Source organism: Rattus norvegicus, chromosome 9, assembly GCF_036323735.1.
Source record: "Rattus norvegicus strain BN/NHsdMcwi chromosome 9, GRCr8, whole genome shotgun sequence".
Taxonomy (NCBI): Eukaryota; Metazoa; Chordata; class Mammalia; order Rodentia; family Muridae; genus Rattus; species Rattus norvegicus.
The window spans coordinates 17,847,197-17,857,757 of record NC_086027.1 but is presented as its reverse complement, the minus strand read 5'-3'; the positions used below and the strand labels follow the sequence as shown (position 1 = coordinate 17,857,757).

The following is a 10,561-nucleotide window of genomic DNA, read 5'->3' as shown; positions in this document are numbered from 1 at the left end:
TTTTCTGCCCCAGGATTTGGGTGCAGGATTCCCGATGGCTTTATACTCCCTTATACCATGTTTATATGTCCTGGGAGGTATTACAGAAAAATTAATGTTTATCCTATTAATTTGGTCAAAACTCTCATCGACAGAGTATAATTTACAGGTAACTATATATTTGACAGCAAGCATACACAGTGGGTAATGTATGCATGATGAAGTTGAAATTCAGAGTTGCAAACACAGTGCATAGTGACTGTTTAAATGCCTGTGAATCTCAGTCTGACTGGGAAGTGATTTGATGCCCACTCCCCAAGAGAATGCAGAGATCCATCCCTCCCTGATAGCTGTGGGACTTCAGATGTTGACACTAATGATCAATAAAGAAGGTTCTTAAGAGTGAAGAGTTTGAGATTACTCCTTTATTGACCAGAATACATCCAATTTACTTGATAGTAACCAGATGCAGGTAGTCAATATATACATGCTATATCCTTATCAAAATAGAAAAGCAAATGAACAAAACAACAACAGATAAATAACAAATCTTCAAATGAATAGAAGGAAAACCAAATAACCAAAACAATTAAAAATTAACCAAACTTTAAAGAGAGGAATTGCACTAAGCATTTTTTGCTGCTCCTTTTGCAGAATAGACTTATATCCTGTGGCTTGCCTTGGAGACATAGTAGACAAGCAGTTAGTGATGGTAATAATCTTTTCAAGAGGAGTGGAAGTAGGTCTGTTTTGTTGGAGTGGGGTATTAAGGAAAAAGCCTACCAATACTGAGTATAAATGATATTACAGACTTTGTCACAAAGTCTTTCCAATATTGTGAACTGATCTCCATGAAACTCTTCTGGATGACCCATCAGGACAAGTACAAATTTACACATGCACAGTCTTTCTGGATGACCAGCAGCTCTTGATTGATGTGCATCAGCACTTGTCTGAGTCCCTCAAAAAGTGTACACTTGCTGGAGAGAGGCAAGGTGAAAATACAGCGTATTCAATCCAAAGAAATCAAACTAAAGGAGGAAAATGCAGTCCACAATTGCTATGGACACTACAGATGAGACGCAATTGTGGTGTATTTGCTGTGCACACTTAGTTCTCCTCCTGTAGCTCTTCTCTCCAAGGGAGTTCTTGTCCTGGACTGTGTCATGTTCGAGTTTCTTCTGGAGAATTTCAGACCTAGTAGAGCAAGGGAAAATGTTTAGTGAGTGGTTGTCAATTCAGCTCTCCCTCTTACATCAGCTCTATTCAGTTGGACAATCCAGCATGACCTGTCAGCTGAGGTCAGTCCCTGCATCCCCAAGTGTCATAGAGTACCTGAGCTTGGATTTATATCTCACCTTTCAAACTGCTAGAATTAGAACTGTGGACTATGCACTGTACTGGGATTAAGAGAAAAATGAGCAGTTTTTCCCACTTGTCCAGGTATATGACATTGAATAATAACATTTTAGCTATGTCTGAATCTGAGTTCAAGAGAGGTATGAGCAACCTAGAATACCATGTGGATTCCTTCTGGAAAACATGCCCAGAATTGAGGTGAAATTTCTGATTATGTTAGCACTGAAGGAACCCGTCTAGTTTCCATTTGTAACCACTGTATCTGCAAATACACAGAGAAGCCATCTCACTTCAAATTCATGCTCACCACACAGATCCTGTAATCACTGAGAATGTGCTCCATGCAAATCTTCCCAGCGTACACGTGGACATTAAAGGTGATTGTGATGTAGAAACAGAACAGCACCCCTGTAAGTCTATGGCTAGTGTAAGGCAATTTGTGAGAGGACAGAAGAGAAAATGTCCTCAGATCTTTCCGGAGAGATCACAGGAAGAAAGGAGTAGAACATAGCAAGAAATACAGAGGATCATATATATTGTTTCATGGGCAAAATTCACATGAACTGTACCAGAACTATACTCTGAGTAGCTCTTTAACTGCCTGAGGCTGAAATCCAGGTGGGGTGGTCATCCACCCAAAAAGGGTATTTATATAGGGAAGGATATTCAAATGGCTTCTTCCAGCCTGTGTTCCTACCTGAACATTAATGCTTAATGTAAAGATTCCCCAGGATTCGCTGGAGGCATAAAAACAAATGTTGAGTGGGATATGTACATAGTGGCCAGAGCCTATAGACAGCTCAGTCAGTGATGTGCTGTCCTCCCATAAACCGTCATAGACTCAGGGTTCTTTCCCCATTAACAATCTGGCTTAGCAAGTCCCAAAGGCTGTGTAGAGCTGTCTTGTTGCTCAGCAAAGGATCATATGTTGGTGGTGGACTAGACTCTTGTTCTTGTTCACTCTTTCAGACTTTCCCCAAAGTGTGCAACTTCTTCTAATCGGAGCTGTCTTTACCATAGCCTGAGTGACTTCATGCCCAAAGCTAGAATCATAGGAAATCTCCATAACCAGGATCCAAATCAACAAATATTTCCCATAATGTGATTGTTCCACAGATAATTTGAATAAGTAAGTAAAAGCTTGCATGGATTATCTCACACTGAATCAGAATCTATGGAAGGGCTCCATCGTATGGTACACTTTTACTCCTTGGCTGATGGACATCTGGATAGATTCTCCTTCAAGGTTAATCTGGGACCACTACAACATTGATGCTCCCTAGTTGCAATGGCAATACCTACTCCTTGTTGTGGAATCACTGGGTTAACTAAAACTTCTGTTCCACTTTCTGAACATGGCTTCTCATAGGGCTACCTGTTCTTACACTGTCAGACCCATTTGAAGCTCATCATTTCTCCTAACCCATTGAGGCTGAAATTAACTGAGAGAAAATGATGTTGATCGACAGCACTTGCAGAATGCTACACAGATAACATAGAGGAGCGCTTTGGATTATCTGTGCACCTAAAGGGGTTCCTGAAACTGCCCTGTTCTTGCACCACAGCACAGCTATGGGACTTTTTCTGGATGACGATACAATTCCAAGCAACTCACATTCTCAATGAATAAAATCCAAGCCAAACTCCCAGGGGAAGTTGTAGTGTGCCAAGGTAGCTCGAAAGAAATGGTAGCAGGCAATGTGGAAAGCAACCTTGGAGAAGACACAGTGAGTGACATAACCTTCCAGTGGGCTTTCACAATTCACAATGAACAGAGAAGCAGAATAAACTCATGGATTTTTCTAGAGAAGCCTTGCCCTTACCTCCCAGTACTCCATTCCTTTGATGTGCTCCAAAGGATTTCAATACAGATCAGTAGTTTTGCCCCTAATCACTTGAAAATCTAACTTTACAGGTGTTTTTGTGTCCTCTTTTTGGGGGTTGCATTTCTAAAGGATTTTATTGTCCTGCTTCTACACCATAACAAAAAGGGACCTGCAAGCTCTAGGTCTGTACCATTTGTTACCCCTGTGAAATATGACTCACTTGAACATATTTCCACTCCTCCCCCAGACTTCACAAGATGATTCATTGTGAAATTTTTGGAAAGAATAAATTAGTAATTTAAGTGTCCTTTTGCTGTACAGAGCTAGATGGAGATGCCAAATGACTGGGCAGCTCTATTTCATGTTTCATGGATGTAAAGTGAACGCTTAGAGTACTTTTCTCATGAAACTTGGAAATAGAGGGAAACACACGTTCAGTACTGCAAACACACACACACACACACACATATACCCACACACACACCACACACACGCACACACACACACACACACACACACACACACAAACACACACAAACACAGACAAACAGATACACACTCGCATGCACAAATGAAAACTTTGCTCTTATGCAGCACATTTCCTGTTGAGTGAGGATTTAGTGGGAACAATGCTGTGTACAATCTCTTAGACTCAAGCAAGATGTGCTGCCCTGGCCTGTACTCATTTCCACTTCAGGAAACCTTTCTATGCAGATACTTGCTGGTCCGACAAGTAAGTTACATGTTCTGCACAGATAGCCTAAACAACACAACATCAAATCCCCAAGAGAGAGATTTCTAGGAAAAGACTCCATCAAGCTCTATGCTGACTCATCATAGGCCCCTCACTAAAACTACCCTGTTTCCTTCATAGAAGACTTTGGAAGCATCAGAGAAGACAGTAACTCACGGTCAGTTACCAGGAACATTTATTTCATCATATTAGAGTTCCTGTGCTTTAAAACAACCTCAGTGTCAGTCAGAAAAAGGCTAAATAAATAACATACAGTGAATTTTCTGAAATGCAGCACTGTGTACAATATTGAGAGGGTATCTATCCTGAAAGAATGCAGTGCCCATGATATAGTCAGCAAAGCAATGTCAGCAGAGGGTTGCACTCTAGGATTCCATGCAATATCATGGTGAAGCCAATAAGACAATCCAGAATATTCCCCGGGGAATAAGTCTGTTCAGGTAAAGTGAAGAAATCTAATCCTTATTTTTAAAATAGCAGAATGGTTTAAGAATGTGTTGAGACAAATAAGAGAGGGGGCTCATCTTGGAACTGGACGAATGATGCAAAGACTGCTGGCCAGCACAAAACAGGAAGCTTCATGTTTGTTGAGAGACCTAGGCTTAAAGGACTAAGTTAGATAATGACTGGACAAAACTGCATGTCATGAACTGGCCTCCCCGCATGCTCCCTAAGATGCAGGTCAGCACAGCAATGAACCATTCTTGGTGAGAATTGGGGGTACATATGGATAACTTTGTTCTTGAAGTCTCAAGTCTCTCATGCCAACCCTCAGCCTTTGAGAAACCTTTTCCACATCCTTGCTCTTCTAAACAGCTTCAGGTTCTAAGGCCCAGTTATGAACTCTCCAGGAGCACTCAAATAAGACAGGACTGACATGCTGATACACAGGCTCTGTAGTTACCCAAGATCTATGAAGCATGAAGTCACCATCTTCATATACAGGGACTTGAGGGGAGGAAGAACAAAAGCCACCACAAATGACAATGAGAACCATTTCTTTGGCATTTCCACCAGGCTCTCCTCCTTGAAAACTACTTACTTCCTGAGTCTCACACGATCCCTGTAAAGAAAATGGGCTCTGGGCTTTTGCTTCATCCCTCAAAGCCCTGCTCTAGTCTAAAGAGGGGCTCCCACATAGCACCCTCCATACATGATGGCATGTAGTGCTGTGCCCTCAATGAAGTGCAGATTCTCGAAGAGCAGGAGCATTTGCTTTCCAAACATGCAGTTTCTTGAAAAGGGGCTATCTCGACAGAAAGCCTTGTAAACCATCACATGAATGAACACTTAGATGAGACCTAGGTCAGGACATGGATCAGTCAATAGACAGTTACATTGGTTTGTCTATGTTTATGGTAAGACCTGAGGACAACCTGACCCTGAGGCCTTACCCTACCTGCTGTTGCGTGGCACTGGGGTCACAGATGTTCATTCCGGCCTCTTCACAGAGCCTCTTTGTCTCCACAGAGGATGCTGGCAGTTCAGTCTGCTCCACCAGCAGTTCTCTCTTCTCATTCAGCAAAATCTGTATATTGTTCTTCAATTGAGCTTGTTCACGCAGGAGCTGGGAGTGCCTGATGCTGAACCACAAACAAAAAATGGTAAATCCCAGCCAGCTTCTATCTGCCTGTCACTCCTGCAAGTACAATCATCCCTTCAAGGGTCCTCATCCTCAGAAATCCCCAGAATAGAGCCACACTATGCAGGTTAGCACCAATTAGAGGAGGTCAAATCCAGAATCCACATTCCACATGAATCAAAGTACTTCTGAAAATCCTGACACTAAGACGGTTTATATAAATCAAGGAAGAAGAGATGGTCCATAAGGGAGCTCGTATGTCCATGGTATGGTGAAACCATCTTCACATTGTGGAGAAAGCCCCTCTGAGGGGTAGTTGAAGACCCAATAGCTATAGACTCTTTCCATGTGTTTCTCATGGATCACAGATCTTTAAATCTCCTGTCAGAGTCCTAGAGATTCAGAGTTGATTGCTATTCCCATCATGGTGCAAACCTTTTCTATCTAGAGGAACTTTAACTGGGAAATATAACAATTGGAGTGTCTTCTACACCCTTCACAAGTACGACAACTGTGTCCAAGAGCTACAAATCTAAGACCCTTGCCAGGAGGCAGCCTTCTTGTTAAGAGTCAGACACTACAGAACCAGAGCCCTGACTTTGGTTCAAAGTCATACAGGACAGAAGCATTCCCTGCCTAGTGCTGGGTTCTCATCTCGGTCAGCGACTCACCGGTAGGAACTGTTCACTTGTATGAGCTCCTTGTACCTCTCCATGGCATCACTTATTGAGTTGGTCATCATTTGCATAGCCATCATTCTCATCTCATGTTCAGATTGAAGGACTGGCAATTCGACATGCAGCCTGGGTTAGGTCATGGCCAAAGGAACAAATAATGTTTTGAACTCACGATTTCAGGATTAGGTGAAATGTAAATAAAAATATATAATAAAAAATTTCAAATTCAAGGAATGGTGGAAGGGAAGAAAATGGCAAACTCAAAAACCAGACCAAAACCCAACAGTGAGACTCAATCCACAGAAAATATTTCTATGTAAATAAGCAAACATTTGTTTTGAAATAAGGACTCCTTGGAATCCTGAGAGATATGGTTCTGCAAAGACTCACTATATAGGAGGGGGCAGTGCCTGAGAGCTGCCTGTTTGGGAATAACAACTGTCAAGACCACAGTGACCATTTCTAGGTCACAATGAACAATCCCTGGATAGTTAAAAAAATAAAAAAAAGCTAAAGATCAAAGCAGGGGAAACAAATTAGGTAAAATCAGACTGTTCTCTCTATTACTTAAACTCAGTATGTTCCACATACTTGCTCCTTCAAAGTATTTGTACTGGTTAAGTTTATTATCCTGGGCACAGGAAAACAGAGTCACGGTACCAGTTGGAGGGACCTGACCTTCAAGAGCTGGCCAGGTGAGCATGATGGAGTTGACTAGTTCAGGAAGAAGATTCCTCCAGTCTGTGCCACAGCTTTGGGCCCAAGAGAAAGCTGTGATGACATTTCTCTTGTTTTGAAAGCAGGTATACTCAATCCTTGGTTTCTATTGTTACATGAATTCCCGGAGGGCATAACTATGTTTGACAGGGAAGAGGATTTATAGCACCTCCTCCCCTCAGGAGAGTCCTGTGTGCCACCAAGGTATACAGAAGGAGCAAAGTGCTGTGTTGATCAATGTGGGCCTCCATGTACTCATCACTATCATGACCTGCAAAGTGCTGATCAAACAAATCCTCAGACCCCATCAAAGGTCCCAGACGTCCTGATCCAGAGTAAACCACCAACAAATACTGCCACATACATACACACCAACCCATATACAAACACATTTAGAATTCCAACTACATCCATGGAGGTGTCATAGAATCAGTGTATAATGAACAAATTCAGAGGAAAGAGTGATGACGTGCAGGCATTTCATTCACACACACAGTTGCAGCAAGTGTGACAAGGTCATTCTAGCTGTTGACAGAACCAATGCTAATCCAAGAGGCTCAGGGTCAAGTACAAAAGAGGTTGACCCTAAACACACAGCACCTAGCTTATCTCACAAGCAAATGCCTGCCAACTCTCCTTAAAATCCAGGATGAGAGGTGAAACTTTCTCGTGCTATGAGTAAATCTTGAGGTAGCAGAGAGAGAGCGCAAGACAGTGAACAGGTTACTGGGCATAATGACTACCTGTGGTCCCACTCATCATAGATATAAAGATCCAGGATTTGATAAAGTTCATCCCTCTCGAATTGACACTTCTGGATTTCAAATTTGAGTTCCTCCAGTTCCTTTAGACACTGCTCTTGCTTACTGATGACATTTTGGGATGATGCCTTCCTACCAAAACCTGTAGACAGACAAACCCAAGTGAATTTGCATATTTGATGGCCTATGGGCAGAAAAGAACATTCTGAATCCGAAAAGGAGGTTGAGGAAGGGGAAATGGTAGAGACTGGGTGAATCCCTGAAAGAGCAGAAAAGCTTTCTTAAAGGTTGATTCTTAAGCTATGTCCCTCTTCCCAACCTCTAATGCCATACACGTGCCACACTCACTATTAAACAACCCGCGGCACTGAAAGTCATAATATGACTGAGACATAAACATCTGCGACATTGTTATATCAGATGTGGTGCAGATAATCCTGGAGTTCATAATGACTTCATAATGTTTAGCACCATCAAGCTCTAACCAAGTGTGGTCCAGCCCAAAGTGTCTGAGAACTCAATTCATGACTAGGGGTGCATCCTTCCTTGTTCTCGCCATCACACACTTATGTAACCTACAGTAATCTAGAGGATGAAGCGCTTCAACTCCCAAACATGGATGGTCACATTGTTAATCTCACAGTGCCTCCTCCTGCCAATCATTGACACTCACATTTAAAAAGCTTCAAGAAAAGACAATGAAGTCTTACAACTTTATGGCTTTCTCTCAAATTAAAGATCTGGAACTCCTGACTCTTGTTTTGCCTTTGAAAAATCCCAAGGCTCCTGCTTGTAAGGCCTAGTCTTAGAAGGCACATCTCAAACCTACCTCCTTGAGGATGTTCCCCAACTCTGCCCACGACTCACCAAGCCTTCCCAAGAATGATTTCCTCCTTCCTGTTTCACTAGAGAGGGGGTCAGCTTCTCTCTGACCTGGTGCGGTCTCTCCTTGATCAACACTTTCCTTCCGAAATAGCCTGAGCAGCTGGCGAAACATGCCTGCTTGTGAACCCAAAGGGAACTGAAGTAATATCCCAAAGGCAGTTGGTGTCACCACAACACTGGTGACATCACAGAAGATTCTAGGGATTTCTTAGATACAATAGAGTGTCCAGTGAACGGCTTACTGGTGATGTCACTGGAAAATTCTATGGCCTACCTACTAACCAGCTCTCCCCACACTGATGAATTTCTGTGGGGACCCTTTCCTCCAGTCTCCCATGTGTCACTGGGAATACCATTTGGCAACCTCTATTTCAAAGCTACATATGTCTCTCTGCTTCATTAGTAGTCAACAATGCATTTGCTGGGGAGGGTTTCTTACAACCCTGAATTGGAGAACAGATTTTTCTTAGCACCCAAATCTCTAGGGAACAAGGAGGAGGGAGATTTTTCTTAAAAGTAAATCTAATACCAGAGACAATGCATGTGACATGTATTTCGATTTCTAAGCTTTTCCCTTTTTCTGGAGGCCAATATATTTCTTCTATACCTCTGAGTGTATAAAACCTGGAATTATTTGCTTACTGTGCAGTCCTTGAAAGCTGACATTGTTTCCATTTACATATCCATGTATTTTACAAAATCAATGGTCTATAATCCTATTTTTTTGCAATAAAAACTCCTTTTCCTTGGGAACATAGGGATCAACTACAGGGCATATATAAAATAATAAATTTCTGTCTGTTTTATATATTATGTAGGACATCCTCCCTTTCTCAAATATAACAAGACAATTAAATTGGACATCAGTGAGCAAATGTCAACCAGGACCTTGTGTTACTACATTGTAACTATATAGCCATCACTTCTCCAATATCATTCTTCGTGAATAGACAAGTCTAGGCATGAGAATATTGGGGGCTGCACCATGATCTTTTACTTGTAGCAAACATAAGAATCAGGAGGATGGGAAGGGAGTGGAATGGCCTGAGTTCAGGTTGAACCTCAATTTTAATGGGTCCATACGTTCAGGAGGGAATCTATTTGGCATTGTGATATATGGATTCTGTCTTCTTATCATAGGTGTTATAATAATTCAACATGAATGTGTGCTATAATGCCACCCCACCTCAGAGATGTAAGAGTGAAAATCATGTCTGACCTTTCTGGGAAGAACTCTGCCTTTTACTACCATCTGGAGTTATACAACATCACTATACAAAGCTCAGAAGAGAGGGGTGCAGATGTGCGGGCATTAGAAGTTGAGGATCTTTTCTTCTGATTGAGCCACTTGTTTTTCCTATGTAATTTTTCCCTTGCTCTTTTACTAATGGTGGCTGACTTCTTTCCTGGCCTGAGGTAAACTGGAGTCCAATCTTTTGGATTACTGAACCTTCTGTTTTTGAGATGACAGTCCCACCAAGGGTCGTACTGCATACAGAAGGTATGAATAAGCCTCAGGGGCTGGAGTAAGTTAAAAAGGTCTGTTACAACAAAGAACTGATTAAGAAAACAAGAGCCCAGCTGCTCATCAAGATCACAGTTGTATGAGATTAAGAAAATGTGAATAGGGCATCGGGTGAAAGATGAATTAATTAGGAGGTCATAGGCCTAGAAGGGTTATCCTTTGATCTCAGTGGAGCTGCCATTCTTTCTGCCATTCCTCCTTCTCTGCCACAGGACCAGAGACTTCCCCATACAAATGGCTGGCCTTGCCAAAAAGACCTGGCAGGGCTTCTCCCTGTAGAATAGGACATGTAGAGTCCTTGAGACTCACCAAGAGGTCTCCTCCACACAGGTTCCTTGTTGTCAAAGGGAAATGTTCCTGCAGAATCCTGCCATGGCAGCAGGAATTTCAACCTGGCTGCTCTTGGTCCAGCTCACTGGGTGCAGGCCTGAGGCCCAGGGGTATCTGGGGAAAGAAGTAGCAGGCACTACCTCACAGCTCTCTCTTTGTTGGATGC

The 10,561-nt window shown here is 42.3% G+C and overlaps 1 protein-coding gene across 5 annotated transcripts in view; it reads right to left on the bottom strand.

Moving 5' to 3' along the window:
• Positions 1 to 389: 389 nt before the first annotated feature.
• LOC134480543 (uncharacterized) overlaps positions 390 to 10,561 on the bottom strand; it is a 55,259-nt gene continuing 45,087 nt past the window's right edge. For 3 of the 5 annotated variants that reach the window (XM_063268093.1, XM_063268092.1, XM_063268094.1), the window contains 4 exons: positions 7,638 to 7,797; positions 6,172 to 6,303; positions 5,318 to 5,501; positions 390 to 1,176 (listed from right to left, as the gene is read on the bottom strand). In XM_063268093.1, coding sequence (XP_063124163.1) covers positions 1,171 to 1,176; positions 5,318 to 5,501; positions 6,172 to 6,303; positions 7,638 to 7,797 — 482 coding nt within the window. In that variant the 3' untranslated portion in view covers positions 390 to 1,170. Of the gene's footprint in view, positions 1,177 to 5,317; positions 5,502 to 6,171; positions 6,304 to 7,637; positions 7,798 to 8,522; positions 9,150 to 10,561 lie in introns of those variants that run through there. The other 2 variants (XM_063268090.1, XM_063268095.1) reach the window with 2 other exon arrangements.